The following is a 22,512-nucleotide window of genomic DNA, read 5'->3' as shown; positions in this document are numbered from 1 at the left end:
TGTGTATTGTTCAATTACTTTTATCTGATTTAAGGATCTATCGTTCAGTTATTTTTGTCTGATTTTAAAGTGGAATAGGATAAGTTTCAAATTACTTTTACATTTAATGAAGTTACAATTTTGCCCACATATATAGATCATTTAAAGTTTATGAGTTCTTATAACAAACTCAAGTTATACAAAAGTAATAAAAATTTACAATCAAACATACATAGATATTAGTTTTGATTTTTTGAAGTGACAGTGAAAAGGTTGACGAATAAGTTATTTTTACGGCTACTCTACGCAATCATACATGAGATTATGATTTATTTATTTATTACAAATATGTATTTATAAGATCTAAATAAAAGTTAATAATTATTGTGACTATATATATTCTGATCTAGATCCATCCGCCTATGTAATTTATGTCAAATTCACTATTTTTCAATATATAACTGAATTAATCAGATTCCAAAACGAATCGTAAATACAAAGTTACTAACCCCAAAGAAGATTTTCCAGTTGAGAAACATTATAAAAGCTGACTAGGATTAGTAAGACTGACTGAGATCCAATGTGTAAAGTTTCGAAATAAGACAAAGTTTGTTACTTTTTGGTCAAGTAGGTGAATTATACGTATCAAAATTACGGGTTGAGGGTGAGGGTGAGGGTGTGGGGTGGTGGTGGTGGAAAATTTGTACATATCTCCGAATTATCATAAATGGTGTGCGTATACTCTTCGTTATACTTTTAGAACATCAATATCTTTACCGTTCAAATTTTGGAGTGTATATATCATTTATTATACTAACGATGGGATACGTGTCTCAATCTTAACAGCCGTCCCGATATTTATTAAATTTGACACACATGTCCCACCGTTAATATAAAAGGTACATATGCTCCAAAATTAAAACGGTAAGGTCAACATTGATGTTCTAAAAGTACAACGAAGGGTATACACATATTATTTAAGATAGCTCAGAAATATATTTCTCCTTTTTCCGTTAAAAAAATCTTATCTACAAGTAATTTAACAACAGATTAATAATGAATTTCGTAGTAAATTTTTTTAAAAAAATTGTGAAATGAAATACACATATTTAAAGTTTTCCAACTCTTTTGCACAAATCAGGACCAGCAAGAATGTCAAATATGACCCAAAATTGATAGTCTGCCCAATTCATCAAAAATCTTATAAGTTGGCCTAAAATAATTTCTTATTTGAATAGATCATTAGCTCAATTTAACAAAAAAATATTTTTAAAGTGATCTCTAATTTAGCTTAATATTATCCAAATACATAAAGTTTTCTAACTCCTTTGCACAAATCAGGACCTTTCCAGCAGGGAAGTCCAACAAACGAGAAACTACGTAATTAGATATACTCAACTATCAGATATACTATTATTATCTACACTTTTAAATATTACATATCTTACTACTAAATAAGAGTTTTCTATCATATATTGAGAAAGATACATCATATATTTTTGCTACCAGATAGTCTAAAATAGGAAAAGAGGTGAGCGAGATGGTGAGGAAGGCGAGCGGAATTTGTTATGTATCTCAGATATATGTGAATTACACTAGACACATGTATTTGTATGTATCTAGTTGGATTTGAATGTATCTGAAATATCAAAAGAGTGGTGAGCGAGATGTGTGAGAGGCGCAAATATGGCCTAAAAATTGATGTCTCATCCAATTGGCCCAAATTTCTGTTAATTGGACATAAAAATAACCGGAGACTTGACCCTAACCTAGGATCCTGACTCAACAATTTTTGTTTGAAGTTCAAGCAACATTAATGAGTAGAATCGAACAAAAATGGCTAATTGAGTGAAAAAAAAAGGTTAAACGGCAATTATATGAACTTTAGTCACATGTACTTGAACTTCAGTCTAGCTAGTAGCCAGTTACGAGTTAGACCAAACCCGTAAGTGTTTACCCAAATAACTTATATTAATAAATTCATTACATATATATATATATATATATATATATGTCGAAAATCTAAATGCGGATATTATATTTTCAAGCCTAACTTTTTTTTTTTTATAATTTGAAAATAGTATTGAAATGTCATTTTAATGAAAATGACTAATTACTCCTTGCATAAAGTAAAGTAATCTTCTTATTTGGTCAAAGAAATTTCTAATGGTCAAATTATTATTAAATATAAATCTAGTCCAACTCAATATACTAATCTGTAAGTAGTTTGCAATTAATTACAATCACGCAATGCACATTTCTCATTTCAAAAATATTATTTATAGGTTAATTAATATGCTTCAAGTTATAGACGATATAGTCCTAGTAATTTAAAACTACATACTTACCTCTTTATACAATAGAAACTTTAAATAAATATATATAGCTTGAATAATAATAATTGTATATTACAAGAGCATTAAGTGTTTAATTTTAAAAAACATGAATTATACCACCAAGCTAAACCAGTATTTAATTGGTCATAATTAACTAAGGTTAAATTTCCATTAAAGAAGCTATTGAAAAGGACAAAGACAGTAAGAATAATATACCAAACGTCTAAATATTTTAGAATAAGAGAACTACAATATAATAGTTTTGTAAAATGATTAAATCTAAATTGAAGTTTAGGAATAATTATGGAATAAAATATGATGCATCATGTGTATCTAATTTAGCTTCACAAGTTACTTAATAAACATTCTTTTATGATAATTTATTTTGTTGATTTTATTGAATATATACCTGAGTAAGACTCCCAGGTTATCGAGGACATGAAGCTAAATAAGAAGATATCGAGGTTTAAAATTAGAGTAGAAAGTTAATTATTAGTAGGTAGTTGAGCATTGTCTAATTTCTTTATCAGCAAAATTATTATTCTCCTAATATCTTAGTCTTTTATATTAACATGGTGTCTCCTTTGTTCCAATTTTCGTATTACTTCTTGTTGATATTGTTCTTTACTTCATTGTTTTGGACCCAATGACATTTGTTATTGCATTTTCTTTATTACTGTATTTTCTTTTCAAACCTACTTTGATATGTTTTACTTAAGTCGAGAATCTATCGGAAACAACATTCTACCTTCACAAAGATAGAAGTAAGATATACATAACTACCACACTCCAATGATTAAAAAAAAATGAAGACATAAAAAACTAATCAACCAAACCAAAATAGTTACAATTTAGTTTGATCTTAATAAAAACTGTATCAACTGGCTCAAATACACTTCTACTTAAAACCTTAAACTCGAAAATTGAATGTGGTTACACTATATAATTAGAAAAAAGAGAATGAGGATGCTATCTTATTTTAAAATTATTATTGTCTAAATATTTTTATTATTGTAAGCTAGACTGAATATAAGTTTTTGTGATTTTCACACCTTAACTATTAAATGTTTCCTTCTTACCTAAACTTGTATTAAAACACATTTAGTTTAGTAGATGGTGATATATGGTTCAAATAAAAAAAAACCCGATATTTAGTTTAATCACATTCGATGTGTATTATAATATATAAAATTATAATAATTTATTTAGGAAAAAGACAATAAATAATTGAAGGGTAAAACTCACAAAAAAATGAAAATTTCAATGTGTTTTTGACCATTAACTAAACATATATAATATGTCTTTAAAATATCTTTAACTCTTACGACAGACTTATTTCGAATATACTTTGATTTTAACATTCCAATTAATCTTTAACATACTTACCATTAAGACATTAATATCACATGGATAGTAAAAGCAGTCACACAATCTTTATTCATAATTCAATCATATTACATAAATCTATTTACATTTTATTTTGGCTATATATATCATCCCAAAATCATTTTTTCAATAAACAAACATATCATTTTTCATTTTTTTCTTTCTCCAAAGAAAATCATGAGTAGAGAATATAAGTATGTTAGCCTTAGTGAACTTTTGAAAACAAATCCAGTCCAACTAACAAAATTCACAAATGCGGCACCAACTTTTTGTATGCCTTCTCCAGAGCAAAAAATTGAAGAAACTAGTGGTGATTACTCACTTTTTATTTGAATTTAAAAATAAATAAATTTAATTTTCATTATATATTATTTTTACCATCCAAGGGTATGGTCAAATGGTTAAGATTTTGTCACTCTTAATCAGATGTCTCGAAATTTGAACCCTAAAATGAAGTACTCTTTTATGATGAGTGTTCAAAACTTCCCCCTCCCCCTCCCAATTTTCATTAAATATTGTTTTTACCACTCTAAGGGTACGGTCAAATGGTTAAGATCTTGTCACTCTTTAACCAGATGTCTCGAAATTTGAACCCTGAAATGAAGTGCTATTTTATGATGAGCGTTCGAAACTCTCCCCACCCCCATCCTCCCCCACTTAATTTTCATTAAATATTGTTTATACCACTCCAAGAATACGGTCAAAGGGTTAAGATTCTGTTACTCTTAATCAGATGTCTCGAAATTTGAACCTTGAAATGAAGTGCTCTTTTATAGAGACAACTAGAACCCCCTCCCCCCCACCCCCACCCCCCTTTTAAAAAATATAAATCTAAATTAATCAGACCAATGAAATTAAGATTGTTTATTGTTTTGTTTTTCTTCTTTCTTATAATTAAATTCATTTTTTTCTTTTCGTGTATTTTTTGTCTCTCTAGAGAATGTGAAAGCGGAGGAGGAGGAAGAGATGGAGACAGAAAATGAAGTGGAAGAAGAGCCAAATAGCAAGGGGAAAAGAATTATCAAAGGGAGAGGAGGAAAACTCAAGATTATGTACTTGATGAAGAAGGAAAAGAGGCAGCTCATGAAGTAGAAAAATCATGAATTAAGAATCTATGTTTTTGTCATTTTCATCAAATTATTGATGTTGTTTAATTATGTCATGTTTTTAAATTTTCAAGTTAATTTTGTTGCAAGGGGTATTAGAAATAGCCAAGAGGGGCACTAGATATGTTGCTTTTTTATATCTATGAAATTGTTATTATTTTGGTTTTGTGTTTGCTAGAATTGACTTGTTAATTTTATTGAAAGACTTATATTCTAATAGTATATGAATGTAAATCAAACCAAGAAAATAAAATAAATTGAACTATTAATTAAATATCAGATCTAGAAAATAAGAGAAATTTAAATTGTTGACTTCGAGTCATGTGATCAAATTTACTTTCTATGTTGTTTCCTTAGTAGAGAAGGGTTTGTAGCGCTTATTTATTTATTTTCATGTTTTGATCCCTTTTTAAAATAAATATTTAACTCTAAAGCATAATTAAAGAACACGCTCTAATGAAAAAAAATAAACGTAGAAATCAAGAAATATAAATGTAAACATGTCGTGAAAGAAAAACAATTATATATAAACGAATGACAATTCTATTGATAAAGGCACTGAAAATCAAAACACAACAAATTCATCCAAATTAAAATCCATTCGAATTTATAATTCTTATTCAAAGATATTATTTTTTAAGTTTCTGATTTAATGAATAGTTTTTAAAATAAATTTCTCAAATGCCTCCTAAGATTGATAATAATATTTGAATTAATTAATAACACGAATAAGCTTGGGATCCCACTTGAGCAGTATGCTTTAATTTGGTCAAAATTCAAGAAATCTATCATGGATTATGAAAATATGATTTTATTTATTATTATTTTTGCATTTTGCATCATGTGTCTTTCTTTTTCTTTTCTTTTTTTGTAATTTACGCTATATTTTTTTTTAATGATTTGAATTCTTGTCTTTTTGCTTCCTTTCAAATTAGTCTTTCCGTTCATTTTTATTTGTCATACTAAAAATATGTATTTATTTTTACTTGTTCATTTTATACCTATTTTACCTTTATATTATTAAGAGAATTTCTTTGAGGAAGTAATCATATTGATGGGTTCGCTTAGAGAATTCCTTAATGCTGTCTTATTTCGAACGTAGTTTGATTCACGTGGATAGCTCAAGGTGAAACTAATAAAGAAAAGTTATTGAACAAGTCGAAAATTTCAACTTATTTATGGAAAACAGTTATAGTTTAAAAATATAATAATAAATAGCAATATATCGTTTTTATAGCAAACTCTCTCCTTCTCTCTCGCCCTCTCCGTTAAACTCCAGTGTTTTCTTGCACAAATTCTCCGCTTCATCAAATTGCTTCGGCCAAGTATCTGATGATTTTCAATTCAGCTACCTAATTAGAGCCTAAGAATCACCTATATTTGTATTCAATCAAATATAGATGAGAGTTTTATATTTTATATTAATTATATTTGAAAAATTATATATATATTTTTGTAGCAATTGTATTTGTATTAATACGAATATAATATGTATTTTTATATCAATTGTATTCAATTAAAGATATGATGAATACAGTTGTATTCGTTGTTTGTCCAAATACAATTGATACAAAATAGAAAATAGTTGTGCATTAAATAAATACTTAATACAATACAAAATAAATACAAAATACAATCCTCTCTCCTCCCTCTCTCATCTCGCTCGCCTTCTCCTCCTTTTCTCGATCTCGCTTGCCTTCTCCTCCTTCTCTCGATCTTGCTCACCTCTCTCTTCTTAATATGTATTCATTTTGATACACATCATTTTGTATTTGTATTTTTTTTTTCAAAATCTACAAAAAAAATATAAAAATACAAATGCATAGCAAATAAAAATATTGCTACGAATTGTAATTATTGAAACTATAGCTATGAATTTCTATTTAAGGCCTACTATTATTGTTTTTGAAAAATTTCAACGAATAAAGCCTTTCCTTTAGGCCCAAATATTTTTTGACTGAAATTTTATGATTTTATTTTCACTTAAAACAAACTTGAAGATTATAAACAAAAAGGTACAGAATTTATATAATAAATAATTTTTTGCTTAAAATAATACTGAAGATTATAAAAACAAATAAAACAATAAGGTACATAATATTGTATAAAAGGAGAAAAGGGAAGAAATACTATTTACTTTTTATCAAAAATATTTTAGATTTTGAATTAAATAACTCAACTTTTTATATTAATAAATAAATATTTTACAACATCATCTAAGATAACGTAGTACAAGCAAATGGCTAACGTTGGATTAACTAGACTTCACTTTTACTTTTATAAATAATACTTAATATTTATTATTTAAAATTAAAAAAATTATGTCTTTGAAGAATATTACTCAAAAACAAATTGTACATTAGAAAAAAAAAAGACAACTCTAAGTTATTATTGTTCTTATATATTGATGTGTCTATTTAAGTGTTTTTATTAAAATTTAGATTTAGGCTACTAATTGTATGAGATACATACGTTGATTCAATGTTCCAATCATTAGTACATTAGGCTATTAATTTTATCAAAACCATACGTTGACTAAATATTCCAATCTCTAGTACACTTAAGCCATTAATTTTATCAGACACATACTTTGATTCAATAGTCCAATCTCTAATACACTTATAATTAAGACACTAAAATTCCAAGTAGAATGAAAAAAACAGTAATATAATCTACATTCATATTTCAAAGTTGATTCTTGAATATAGCTTACTGAAGCTCTATTGTGATTTTGATTTTTGAATAGGTTAGTGAATATTGTTATTGTATATTATAAGTTTTATGTAAGTGGCATTGTATTTTCTCTTAAATAAAACTTTTTGGCTTTCTTGATTAATTTTTTTAAAAAAGATTACTTGCTTATTAAAGAAGAACATGAGAGGCTAATCAAGCAACAAAGCATGAATTAAGAATTCATGTTTTTGTCATTTTTAAAAAAATACTGTTGTTTTTATGCATGTTTAATTTTTTTTTAAGGGATTATTCTTATTGATCGGCTTGCTTCAAGGGAGACCATCAAATATTATGGTGCAATGATAAGTATCTTTTATTTTTAATCAAAATACTTGAATTTAATATTTTTTGGGAAAAAAAAACATCTTTAATAAAAAAAGTTGTAGAACTTCTCAACGAAAATTCAAAATATCTCTATTACAGCAATAATATCAAGACTACTGCCCACTTAAATAAACAACCCCTACCCCAACCCCAAATCCCAATATTCATTTTTGTCAAGTGCCAGACAACAAACAATCAAACATAGGATGGTTTCTGAATTTGGTTAACAAATCACAAAATTATTGATTTATCGATAATGGGTTATTGATTTAGCGATACAGTAATGATATAGATCTTTTTATAATGAGACTATCATTTTTTAACGGTTTGAGGTTTTTCTTAATGGGTTAATCGAATACCCGATAATAAATTGATAAATTATATTTATACCATTCGATATATAAAGTTCTTGACTTAGAGTTTAGTTTCATACTTTTATTTCTAGTTGTCTTGAACTATCGATTATTCCAGTGTTTACTTTTGAGAAAGATGCAATCTATCAACTCACATGCATGGTTCATTTGATTTGTCACCTTATTTCTAGGTGATTTTCAATGATTTTTTTTATTTCAAATCTTATCGGTTAAACCGATAACCAAACCGAATATCTACTATATCATGTGGAGTGGCACAACATATTCCTATTCTTAAGCATCAATACAATCACTCTAATGATGTCTTTACAAATGGACATCAATTTTTCATCTATGTTATGTCTAATGTCACACTAGTTTTAGGAATAATGAAACATCATGCACAAATAATATACTAGCAATTTGTCAGGTATGAAACAGTCACAGTTTCTTGAACAGCAATAAGCAATAAAAGAGCTGAAAAACAGATATTACAAAAATCTCTACACATTTTTAGATTTTTAGTAGTTGTTCTTGCTTTTCCTGTACGCGTTGTTGTATGTACGTCGAGCCACTCTTTACAATCGTATGATGAATTGTTACGCTAATTACACACGAATAGCTAACAATACGTACACTAATAGGTACCATACCATAGTATTAAGTCACCAAAACAAAGCGTCCACAGCATTGTCTCACATTTACAAGAAAGGTTTTGTACACTACAGAAATGAGAGATAAAAGTGTACTATTCCCAAATGATTACGTCGAAATCCCTTTTCAACATTTGAAACCTCCACAAGCGAAAAGCCAAATGATGATAATGAAAATAACAATAGCACCTCCAACCATTAGTTTCATTTGAAGGTTCTGAAACCACATCTTGCGACGAAGCTGCCTTCCTTGCCTCTGGAAGCTGTCAGCCTGAGCGCATTCACAGTTGCAAATCAGCACAATTGCAAAGGTTGTTTTCAAGTGCAAACACTCTGTAAAATAGCGCGTACCTGGAACTGAAGGTTCTCGGTTTTATCCACTAACAGTTCAATCTTTTCACCCCGATCCAAAACCTGCAAACACAACATGTCTTCAATACATAATTTCACCCAGAATCAGGAAGAAATAACATAATTAAAAAGCATACTGAAGCAAATGCAACATTGATTTTTTCAAACAGACGCTAATTTTCCAGGTTTACCTTTCTCAAAACGTGATTTACATAATCATATCTTGATATATTCCTTCTATAAAATGTTGGCCAAAAACAAGAAAAAAAAATAGCCACTTCGTATGGCGTGTCAGGAAACGAATCAAGCAAAGGAGCACTTAACTATGATCCACCTTATTAGGATGAACTAATATTTGTTTCTCAATTCTCCCCAAACGAGGCAACCTCTTATTTTTGTGTAAGATCTAAGCACTCACCCACTGTTAGGCAACTTTGACGGCATTCCCTTAGTCACTAAAAGCCTAAGACCCGTGATTATGAGGATATCTATCTATCATTAATTCCACATGATAATTTAGGAAGTGAACTTATTTGTACCTCATGAACTGATTTTCCATTTGAATAAAACTTGTCCGGAAAAAAAAAATTATGCAGAAAAAACTGCAGTTTGCAACAACAGTTTACTGAGGCAGGTCAAACTCATCAAAGCACATCCGGCCATGTAAGCTGGATGATTAAAGAAAATCCCCACCTCACCTAGTCGAGAACTGTCATCGCAGTTTACCTTATAATTTCTTGAACATGCATGCAATCCTCAATTCTTATGTAAATCTCCACCACTAATTAGATGTAGAATTACACCTTTTTGAAATGCAATACAAAAATGCTAATTAATTCTGTGACGTGAATAAAGTGGTGTCAAGAAATTTCACTTTCAGAAGCAAATACATTTTCTTCTGATAATTTTACAAAATGCAAAGACTGTCATTTCGTCCTAGAGTTTCAAGCAATGAGAAATTTTTCAGACAAACCAACTATAGCATTATCACCAAAAAAATTACCAATATTACAAATTCAGATTACTTTCTACATCCAGAAGCTTTAATATTCTCTGGTTGCTGCCAGTTTATGCTTGTATATTTCAATCAACTATGGCTCGATCTAACACTAGTTGGGTTGGTTGTATGGAGCCCCATTGCATTCCAATACTCAATCATTTGTGCTTAAAATGATTACGAGTTCTTTAACACTGGAGGGTTCTCTTATTTTAGTTCCTATGCATATAAATCTGTGTAATATGCTAATATAAGTATGACAACAATAACTAACTGAACCCAACAGCGACCCAATTTAGGGCCTTGATTGGTGCTAAATGAGGTATCACCTAGCAAGGCTAGCATTTTCACAACAAAAATTCAGTACTGTCTCCTCTGTATCAGGAGCATTCCGATAATCCCTTTTTTTATTTTAGAACAGGAGCATTCCAATAATCTTGTCATCAACCAATCCTTCACCACAACATACATGATAGCCACCATCACCACCACCCACAAACCAAAGACACTAGCGATCAAATGTTCAGTACTTGAGTAGTTAGCTGACAGAATACTTGCAAAACATATTCTATAATCCCCAGGACCAAAGTTGGGGAGCATAACTCCAGAAACATGTTTAAAACATCATAATGGAGAAGTCTAACAAAAACAATAGATGATAATGTGTGGCGCAGCAAGTGTTAGGTTCACTCTATCAATTCTCTCCAAGTGTCACACGTCTATAGTAATAGAATCGAAGTCGATAATACAACAACAGCATACCCAGTGTGATCTCGCAAGTGGGGTCTGGGGAGGGTGGGTGTATGCATTCCTTACCCCTAACTTGTGTGAGGTAGAAAGGCAATTTCCAATAGACCCTTGGCTCAAGAAAAGCCTTTTCAAAAACAGGTTACACAAATACAAGAATAAAAACTAAGGTGAAAAGTATCGACGAAAAGAAGTACTGACAGCAAAAAAGCAACCCAATTAACAGCAAAAAAAAGGTATCAATTAAGCCATGAATCTATAAATGATGAAAAGAGGGGGTCAATCACATTTGACTGAAGAGTGGATAACTCAACCATAATTGTTTTCTTGGTGACAAGTTTGGAAAGGCATGGGAAACATATTATTAAGATGCACACTGTTGTATTACACTGCTGAGCCTATTTATACTTATATCTACACAGTACTTAATACACCTTTTCCTATGTGGGACACTAAGTCTACTATATACATTACCTATCTAATAAATGTAACATTAAAGTCAAAATGATATATAAACTGGGCAACATTCTTAATACTTTGTACTCTTTATCAAAATATGTTTAGCATCTCAAGTTATGGAAAGTTTGCAAAGTCAAAATCAATACTAGACCTCACTACTATCGTCATCATAGCCATGTCGCCAATAAGTCCTAGTGCGAAACAGACTTGGTGGCTACCTCTTCTATTCCTACTAGCAGAGGTTTTATCAACATTTAAAGCGCCATTGTACAAGTCCACAAGGCCTAAAATTTCCCGCAGTTAGACAACAATAAGCTGACAATTTTACTACCCTTAAATGGTATCGCAATGTTCATATACCTTAGAACAGGTATAGTTTAGTTCACTGCTCTATTTTTCTATAAAGTTTCTATTCTTAGACAATACCTATGAACTTAGCTTGAACTGAATCTGCATCTGCCTCTGAAGCTCTTCTATAAGAGCAGACCTTGTTCCCATCATACATACGAGAATATTGACAATTTGACATAGATAGGTGAACAAACATAGTTAAGAACTTATTCATAATATAGACACAAATGCTATCCACAAGTTATATCTCATGTAAGAATTTCATAACTTGTATGTCACTACAATGAAGCTCATGTTTCAAAATATCACACTTGTTAATAAATCAATGATAATTATATTTGCCTCATGCAACAAACCACTATTGCAGGAAATGTTTTTTAAGGATATTGTAGTTGAAAACGCAAGCTAAAGAAGAGCTACCACTCACAGTACAAGCTTCCTTTTCCCCAAACTTGATGCTTGTAAGCCAACCAATTGACTTCTTCAACAGTCTAGAATCAATTGATTATCAATTTAAGTGTTAATTTGAACAAGATCACAACTATCTTTCTTAGGTCAAACTATAGTTAAATTCCCAATCGTCCAACGTTTAAGGCTAAACCCGCGAGAATACCAATTGCAGCATTAATTTACAATATCCTATTAATTCATATCAAAACTTCATCCAGAAAAGGACACGTTTATGAATTCCCCTAACTTTATCAACCTTAGTTCACACATATTCAATTCTAACGCATTATCTTTGTTTCAATCCATAATCCAGTTTACTATATCAATTAAATAATGAAACCACAAGTTTTTGGGATTAAACTTACCTCTCGGTGCCCAAGAACCCCAAAAACCATGTTTTTAAGAAATTGTTTTCTTACCCAAGTTTAGAGCTATCAAAAAACAAAATCTCCAGCGCACTTTACAAATTTTGTGAGGTTTTTTTTCCTTCTTAGATTGAAAATAGCTTTTTGCTCTCACCACCTCTCCTCCTTTCACCTCCCTATCTCTTTCTCGATAATTGTTGTCAATGTTCCACTCATAAGAATGCATCACTCATTGTTTTGAGATTTAGATGAAACTGCCAAATTTTCATCGTGAAAATGGGTTGTTATGCTGGGTAAGCCAAGTCTCACTTTGCGTTGGTCAGGACCCCAAATTGGATTGTGACAACGTTGGTATAAAACCGTTGTTGTGCAGCCTTGGGTGATTGTGGAGCCAACCTCAGGTTTCAATTGAGTTTTAGACAAATCTCTCACTATTAAGATAGGTGTTGGGGCAACCAGGCAAACGTAAACCTCAACTTAGGTTAGTCGAATCCAATACTTTTGAGATAATTGTGGGATAAATCTCTCAAAGACGTTGATTTTCTATGGGGAGTATATGTAATACCCTAGGAAAATCCTGCATCAGTACACCATGAAAAAGATGCAAGATATTTAACAAAACTAACCTTAGACCCTAGTGGCATTCTATATCGTGCGATCTAGGCCCAAAGAAGACGATATCACTACTATGTTGGACTGTAATAAAACACAAGACATATATAATTATAACATCAATAACTAACTTTACTTCTAACTAATATCTATATCCTATATACCCCAATTGGTTCATTGTTTTGTGTTATCTTTTATCGAGAAGGTAAAGATTTACTGATGATGTACCAGTACAACAGTTTGTTGCATAAAAAATATAGTCAAAGGCGCACTTCAAGAGTGCTTAAGCCCTAAAGCAAGGTGCAAAATATGTTGGGTGCTTTGTCCCGCTTAAAATGCGTTTCAGCGTTGTCATCAAGTCTCTAAGTCATACTACTTCTTGCTAATGAGTGTCTCCTGAAAGAGGCGGCACTTAACAATTCATATTTCACTTTATCGTAAAAAAAAAATTCAAATTCTTTGTCCATATATTTGTTATTTATTCTTATTATTATTAGTCTTGGTCTAAACATACATATTTGTACTTTCTCTCCATTTATGTTTTTTCTCATAAAAGCACACATTTATTTGTACTTAACGCCCCAATAGACCTTAGAGCTATTTTGCGCTTTTCGCTTTTAATAACACTGATCGAACTAACTTATACAAAATGGTCAACTACCAGATAGAGTGTAGCTATTCCTGACAATTACTTGGAGTAATAATACCCAGTCATCTTCCCTATTGGATGCAAGAGCCTGATCATCACCAACATAATTTTCGTGTTGTATTCGCTAAGCAAATATTCATTGCGAGAGACTATAGGTCTTCTTACATAACTTACTCCATAGATGCACCCTTTCCATCAAAAAATAAAAGAACATTAACACTTTACCTTCTCAATATTGTCCATCATTATTCCTTTGACCTCTGTGATTTGAGCCTTCAATTTAGAGAGCTTGCTCATTTCATCAGGATGGTTCATACAGTACTCCATGTGCTCTTTAAGTTTTGGCCTAGCAATTCCAGGATAAATAAATCCAAATTAATTGGCTGATTTTGGACTCTATACTAAGTCTAGCTGCTACAAATATATTATAAATTGTAGGTGAAAAAAATTAAATATACACACCCAAATTCTCTGTCAAGATTGTACGCAATGCTAAAACGATCCCCAAATAGATCATCATCTTCTTCATTATCATCAGCAAGAGGATGTGGATCGCCATCATTTTTGATACTTGAACCATAACGTTTCTTGAAATCATCCTTAACCCTTTCAAGAAACACAAACGGTACACTTCTTCCTGTTGGTTCATCAGCAACAACTAGGAAGACTACAAAATTGTGTTGGTAGCAAACTAGTCAGAATCCAGTTAACTAGAAATAAATTATATACAACATAAAAAAATATAAGAAGAATGAATACCAAATCCACTATCTAAAAGGAAGTTGAAGGTGTGACCATCGCATGAGTATGTATACTTGCTACTATTTGAAGGGAGCTTCTGCAAGCACTGGACAGCAATGGTACTAAAGTTCCCTGAATAAGGTGTATGCTCGGCTAGAACAACAGTCCCTCTCGCAACAAAACTATAAATCAAACCTTTTGGATTCATTTTCAATCACAACTCCAATTTGATGCCTGTAATTCAAAAAGACCAGTCTTAATCCCTTACTAAGATATGCAAATATCTAACACAAAAAAATCAGCTTTTCCATGCGATTAGCACTAGACTACCACATTCAACTTTTCCATCAATAATGCTTCAAAATTAAAAAGGAAATGAGTAAAGCTACAAGATCGTTCAAGGGGTTGCTGGGGATGAAGAAAGACAAACAAAACATAGACAACAAATGGACTTCATCCAAAAAGAGAGGCAAGGTGGAGTTTTGGAAAATTGTATAAAGATTCAATTAGTACAAGTGAGAATCCAATGAACTTTCTGGTGGTGTGTGCCTGCGGTGGATACTAATTCACTTAAATCTTACAATTCTGAGACCAGAAAGGAGCAGAGTAAACACGCAATTCTCGTGGCTGAAGCTGTGGTGAGATTGACCAGCCAAATCAGAGGTGCATGCAAATATCCCACATAAAAATGAACACACACACCAAAAACAAACTTTTTCGAGAGATTAGAGAATACAACATTCGCCTTAAACTAAATTGATTATGCTTCAAACTTAACAAAAAAAAGTTCTTCAAGCTGATATTTTTAGCATCTATCAGAAAAAAACCTCGCTTGTACTTTCACCAAAGTCCTCAATTTCTAGAGTCTAAATGTGGGAGAAAATTAGGGAAAACATAATATGATACGCGCAAACTCAAATATAATAACCGAACAGAGAGTCAAATCAAAAATATGAATCTACAATTCAAATCCGTACAAGGAAGATCAAATTATATGCAATTAACTACCGTAGAAACACCAATATCATAGCAATTATCAATACTTCCGATCAGATCCTTGCCGACAAAGTTCAAAATAGACAATTGCTAGAAACGATTTGTGCCGAAAATTTGTGAAAAATTACATAAACAAGAGAGAGAAAGAGAGTACCTGAGATTGGAAAAATGGCGATTACTTAGTGTACACGACTGAAAATGGAGCTTTAGATTACGCAGACGAGGGTGCGTGGGTGGGTGGGTGGGGTGGGGTTTGCGGGGGGGCGGGGATCTTTGTCTTTAACAGCGATGGAGTCGAGGAGTTGAGGTTAAACTGTATTATGAATTATGATTAGCAGTGCTAATTTGACTTTAATTAAACTGGTTGAGCGGTTTACAATACTTTACATACGTAAGGGCTGGGCATTGTACGTTTTGGTAATTTCGTTTTTTGTAAATATTATATTATTAACTTATTTTCATATTAAATTAGATCGGTATAGTTTGGAATTTTTTAAGTTTTAATTTCGAAAATTTTAATACCTCATTTGATTATATTTATGCTAAATTACACAAACATCCAAAAGGGAGAAATGAGATGCTAAACTTATACAATGGGTTCTTCGATAATTTGACTTTTGAAATAAATATGAATTCTTCTAAAAAAAAAGAAATTATCTTTATTCTTTTGTTATAAAGGATAATTGATTAGTTACATGATATTTTTCTCTTCTTTTTTTTTCTGATTTGATCATTTGATATTTAAAAATCACAGAACGACTAATCTAAATTTTCATGAAATATCCTATAAAGGAGGATCGAAAAGTTCCATACCAAAAAGTTCTTCGTTCGCTGGGTATGAATTTGTTGGTTTGGAAAGTTTAACCATCTCATCTCATTCTTTGATGCAAAATCTTACGGAGTTTTCAATTAATGCATTCATACTTACTATGTTTTTATATGTTTTTCTTTAAATGATGGTTTATTGAAAATAAGATGTATACATAATCTACCCTCTTCATATCAACTTGTGGAATTATATCAGATATGATGTTGCAATAGCGTTCATACCTACTATGTCAATATCCGCTCAATATAATTTGCCTCTACCTCACAAGACGTGAGTATAATCTGCATATACCGATTACCGCGCCTTTGCCAAATTTCTCGTGAAATCACATTAGATATGTTGATGTTGTTGAACATTTATTCATGATTTAGACAAACACTATAATGATGGAAATGAAATAGGGGGGGAGAGGGAGGGGGGCGAGTGAGGTAGGAGTGTGGTAGGGGGTTCACATGGTAGGGTAAGGGGTGGGGGACTCGAGTACTAGAGTGTTTGAGCCACATTCCGTACATCTTGATTACCTGCTATTTCCAACCAACATATATATTGGTAATTTCATTTTTTTGTAAATATTATATTATCAAATAATTTTCATATTAAATTAGATCGGAATAGTTTGGAATTTTAAAGTTTTAGTTTCAAAAATTTTAATAGCTTAGTTGATTATGTTTATGCTGAATTACACAAACACCCAAAAGGAAGAAATAAGATGCTAAACTTATACCATGGATTCTTTGGTAATTTGACTATTGAAATAAATATGAATTCTTCTTTAAAAAAAAAATCTCTTTATTCTTTTTTATAAAGGATAACTGACTAGCTACGTGATATTTTTCTCTTTTTTTTTTTTTTTTTTTTATGATTTGATCATTGGATATTTAAAAATCATAGAACAACTAATCTAAGTTTGCATGGAATAGCCTATAAAGGAGAATCGAAAAGCTCCATACCAAAAAGTTCTTTCACGAGCTGAGTATGAATTTGTTGGTTTTAGGAAGTTTAACCATCTCATCCCATTCTGTGATGCAAATTCTCACAGAGTTTTCAATTAATGCATTCATACTTGCTCTATTTTGATATGTTTTTCTTTACATGATGGCTTATTGAAATAATTTGCCTCTATCTGCATATATCGCACCTTTGCCAAAAAATTTCGTGAAATCACATCAGATATGTTGATGTTGTTGAACATTTATTCATGATTTTAGAAAAACACTAAAATGATGGAAATGTATTTGAGGGGGGGGGGGGGGNGTGAGGTAGGAGTGTGGTAGGGGATTGACATGGTAGGGTAAGGGGTGGGGGACTCGAGTACTAGAGTGTTTGAGCCAAGTTCTGCACATCAATTACCTGCTATTTCCAACCAACATATATACCGAATACCTCTCCCCATCAACAATTGGAATCTTGATCACCAAAATTTCCCTCACTCACTTCATTGACCGCTAAATCACGTTTGGAAACCCCCTCCTATCTAAGGCTGGCTACACATACTAATTACTATGTAATGCATATTATATGCACCATGTAGCTCAATTTCTACTATAAACACCAAGTTTTGCTACTCTGATAGACAACATTGCCTTGACATAATATATATAAGACTTGGAGACAAAGTAAGAGTTGTCAACTTGCAGAACACAAATATTAGGGGTGTACAAAACCGAACCAAACCGCGAACCGAGTCAAACCGGAAAAAAAATCCAACTAGTGGTTTGGTTTGGCTTGGTTTGGTATTGAAAAAAAAACCCGACTATATTTGGGTTGGTTTGGTTTTAACTAAAAAAAACCAACCCGAGACCAAACCAACCCGACATTATATATGTAATTTTAAAATTTTATTTTATACATAAAAATGTTTATTAATATATAATTTATATATTTTTCTTAATCTTTCTCACAATTTTATGTTTAATATTAGTGGACTTTGGGCTACATTGTTGACTTGAGCCCACTTGTTATTTTTAGGAATAAACAAAAGCCCAAATAAATTATACAATTCAACTAGCCCTTTAATATTCTCTTTCTCATTTAACAAAGGTCATTTAGGTCAGCAGCTCAAAAATAGCTCTTCACCTTCAAAGACTTAGTCACTGTTAGGTTTTACTCATTAGCTATTAGGACATATATTGAGCTCGTCTTTTGGATTTTAGTTCAAATCGTCATCAACTCATCTTAATCTGGGTAAGTAATTGCTACTAACTCGTTTTTAGATATTTTTCTTGTATTGCCATTGTCAACAACATCACATTTTTGGGTAGTTGAATCATAGATATAAACCTAAAAATTATACATCTTGGTGTCCATATCTATGGTGTGTTAAGCTTAGCAACAAGATGATAAAGATGATGATAAATTTTTTGTATATAAGTTTCACTTATTTCTCTCTTTACTTATGTTGTTTCAATGCAATGAAAAAGGGGCAAGTGTTCGACTCATTGCTTTTGGTTCCATTTGTATGGAGGTTTTTGTACTGTAAACATTGTGATGGTCCGCAGAGATAAGGAAAAACAAGTGATAGAGATAAAAATTTAAGAGACTATTAGATGTGATAGCAGTAGCCAGTAATATACATCATACTTTTCTAACCAAATATTTTGTACTATATTTGTATCTGTTTTGGTTTCAAAGTGAAATATACTTCTAAGTCTTGTGCACAATACTTGAATGGAAGTCTTGTTGAAACACAATGTTGTATTAGAATACTAATAACTATTGTTATGTATGTGCAGAAACTTTCTTTTTGGATGGAAACTACACCTTCTGTAACGGATGTAGAGGTGATTAATAATATTCCTTCAACTATGTCGATAATATCTCAACAACAAGGCAAAGTAACTCCATATCGACGCATACCTCCTAAGAAGCAAAAAAGAGCAGCTCCTCCGGTCACTCCTAACTCTGGAACTACAGGTAGAGAAACATCTCAAATTTGAGATCATTTCTCCAAGTTTATTGCTAAAGGAGGTAAATGTAGGGCAAAATGTAATTATTGTACTAAAACATTTGCTGACGACAGTGTCAATGGGACAACTACGTTATGGAATCATTTAACTGTCAAAATGTTTCAAGTCTCCATTTAAGTCTGATAAGTGGCAAACAACATTAAAACCTATCAAAAGAGGTTGGCCAGAAGGTGGTTCCACTGAAAAAGGGGTTTTTAATATGGATGAAATTAAGAGAGCAATTACCAAATTTATAATTATTGATGAACAACCATTTAGGGCTGTTGAGGGAGAAGGATTCAAAAAATTAATGGCTAAAGCCTTTCCAAATTTTGAAGTACCTTCTCGTGTAACTGTTGCTCGACATTGTTTAAGGATTTATCAAGAAGAGAAAGAAAAGCTTAAGGAGCTTATAAAAAACCAACGTGTTTGTCTTACCAGTGACACATGGACATCAATCCAAAATTATACTTATATGGTTGTCACTGCACATTGGATTGATGATCAATGGAATCTACAAAAGAGAATTCTTAATTTTTTTCAAACATCAGATCACAAAGGTGAGACTATTGCCAAGGGGATTGAGGATTGCTTATTAGGTTGGGGCATTGAGAACTTGTTTACAGTGACCTTGGATAATGCAACCGCAAATGATGCTGCCATTAAGAGTTTAAAGGGGCGTATTGAAGATTGGAAAGGTGTAATATTTGAAAATCAGTTGTTACATGTTAGATGTAATGCTCATATTTTAAACTTGATTGTAAAAGAGGGGCTGGGATGAACAAATTGAGCCTATTTCTCATATAAGAAGTGCTATAAAATATGTCAGGTCTTCTTCTTCAAGATTTGCTACTTTTAAGTCCGTTGTTGAGAAAGTTAAGATTGACACCCGTGGTCTTGTAAGTCTGGATGTTGAGACTAGATGGAACTCGACATACACAATGTTGGATAAAGCTTTGAAATTTGAAAAAGCTTTTACAAGAATGTATGTGGATGACCAGAATTATCAAAAGCAATGTCGAGAAATAAGTACAACAACAAAAAATCCATCAACAGATGATTGGAAGAATGTGAAAGCTTTTGTGAAGTTTCTTAATATTTTCTATCAGGCAACTTTAAAATTTTCGGGCAGCTTATATTCTACTTCTCACTCTTTCTTTCATGATTTTTTCAATCTCCGAAATGATATTATCAAGTATACTAAACATGATGATCTCATTTTGGTTGATATGGCAACAAGAATGAAATCCAAGATGGATAAATATTGGGGTAAGTTTGAGAGTATGAATATGTTACTGATGGTTGCTGTTGTGTTGGATCCTAGATACAAGATGCAATATGTAGAGTATATTCTTTCTATTGCATATGGCTCTTTGATGGGAAGATTAAAGTCTCAAGATGTGAGAGATGTTTTGAATCTCTTATATAATCACTACAATTGCTCTTGCTCTGAAGATCCTAACGAAAATATTGAAAATGATAATTGTGTGATGGGTGAATCTAGTGATTTGTTGCAATCTCAGTGGGAGAAACACATGAATAAAGAGGGATTTGTTGTAAAAAAATCTGATCTGGAAATATACTTGAAAGATGATGTAGTGAAGATCAATGATTTTAATATTTTGAGTTGGTGGAAAGTTTCGTCCAGTAGATACCCAATTGTTGCGAAAATTGCTAGGGATATCCTTTCTATTCCTATTTCTACTGTTGCATCTGAGTCAGCTTTTAGTACAGGTGGTCGAATTCTTGATAGTTATCGAAGTTCTTTATCTCCAAAAATGGTAGAAGCGCTTATTTGCACTCAACAATGGCTACGATCGCCTTCTAAAGAATGCAAGCTTGAAGATATATTAGAGGAAGTCCAAAAAATTGACGAAATTGAAGAAGGTAACTTTATATATTCTAATTGTTATTAAAAATGATTCTCTGCTTTTGAATTTTATTTAGTATTCAATTTGTTTCAGTTGTTTCAGAATACCCCGACTCACCTTTGAGGATTGATTAGCCAGTTGATGTACTTTAATTTCACTACATGGAACAAAGGTATTAGTTTATTCTTTTGTGATTGTTAATTACCTAATTACTGTTTGCTCTAAATAGCAATAAGAACTAAGGACTAAACATCAACCTAGTTAATATGTTGCTAATCAACTTAATTGATTTGTATTGTCTACTTTGCAGATGCAGGCTATGGTTTTTGGAAAATATGTAAAGAAGATCTCACTTCAAAAATGTTTTGTTCCTCTAGGTACAAGGTCCTAGGTTGTAATTAATGATGGTGTAGAATTTAAAGACTTGAATGTAAATAACTCGTATTAACTTTTGATGACAATATTTTGACTATGCAAAAATTGTTTAAGTCACTATGTTACTTTCATGAATTTCTCTAATGTATAATGAATCACTCTTGATTATTGATATTATTTTATGATTTGTCCAAAATAGTAATAGTAGTAATTTTTTGAGAATTTGTGTTCCAAATAGAATGGAGAATTGCCTATTGAACTCATGGGCTTGCAATGCCAAAAGAAACTACTGAATGCTTTTCTAGGATGAAAAATCATGTTAGTGTTCAACGTTTTTTTTAAATCACTGAAAGAACACTAGTTCTTTAGTCTTTATAAAAAAACCCGAGAAAACCCGAATAACCCGAGAAAATCGAATAACCCGAAAAAACCCGAGATTGAAAAAACCCGACTATTATTGGTTTGGTTTGGTTTATATATATTTTAACCCGATACAAATGGTTTGGTTTGATTTTTAAAAAACCCGAACCAACCCCGTAATGTACACCCCTAACAAATATCCAAGAAAATTCAATAGGCCCCAAGATGGATGCTTTCTTAACAAGAGTGAAAATCTGGAAAGAACCTAAAATCTCAACCTTTACCCAATCGCTATGTTCCTCAAACTCTCCAAAAATATTGTCACACCAGTGTTGGATTCTCCAAAATGCACTACTTTTGGAGTATCCGACACACACCTGTAGACTTATTGAAGAGTCCAAGCAACATAGCCCAACAATAGTCATGTAAATAACTAGACACCAGCAATAACTACAAATTATTCCCACAGCAATTTGAAAGTATTCAAGATTTGTATCTCAAATTCTAAAGTAGAGAACTAAAGCACATAGCTAACAGGAATAAG

General features: G+C 31.5%; 1 protein-coding gene across 1 annotated transcript; it reads right to left on the bottom strand.

Moving 5' to 3' along the window:
* Positions 1 to 8,850: 8,850 nt before the first annotated feature.
* Positions 8,851 to 15,830, bottom strand: LOC125845366 (vesicle-associated membrane protein 727). Its single transcript, XM_049524866.1, has 6 exons — positions 15,743 to 15,830; positions 14,611 to 14,826; positions 14,314 to 14,518; positions 14,077 to 14,197; positions 9,222 to 9,284; positions 8,851 to 9,141 (listed from the first exon to the last, which is right to left on the bottom strand). Exons 2-6 carry the CDS (start codon positions 14,798 to 14,800, stop codon positions 8,998 to 9,000), a joined length of 723 nt encoding a protein of 240 aa, XP_049380823.1. The 5' UTR covers positions 14,801 to 14,826; positions 15,743 to 15,830; the 3' UTR covers positions 8,851 to 8,997.
* Positions 15,831 to 22,512: the final 6,682 nt, after the last annotated feature.

Source organism: Solanum stenotomum, chromosome 11 (assembly GCF_019186545.1).
Source record: "Solanum stenotomum isolate F172 chromosome 11, ASM1918654v1, whole genome shotgun sequence".
Taxonomy (NCBI): Eukaryota; Viridiplantae; Streptophyta; class Magnoliopsida; order Solanales; family Solanaceae; genus Solanum; species Solanum stenotomum.
Note: the sequence above shows the minus strand (reverse complement) of the source record. Positions and strands in the feature narration are given on the sequence as shown.

Excerpts from the sequence above, each read along its gene's own strand:
- LOC125845366 (XM_049524866.1), bottom strand. The coding sequence starts at position 14,800 with ATGAATCCAAAAGGTTTGATTTATAGTTTTGTTGCGAGAGGGACTGTT. Across the intron at positions 14,198-14,313 it reads AATCTTGACAGAGAATTTGG|GCCAAAACTTAAAGAGCACA; the intron begins GTGTGTATATTT and ends TGGAATTGCTAG. Across the intron at positions 9,285-14,076 it reads TGATGGACAATATTGAGAAG|GTTTTGGATCGGGGTGAAAA; the intron begins GTAAAGTGTTAA and ends TTGTGTTTGCAG.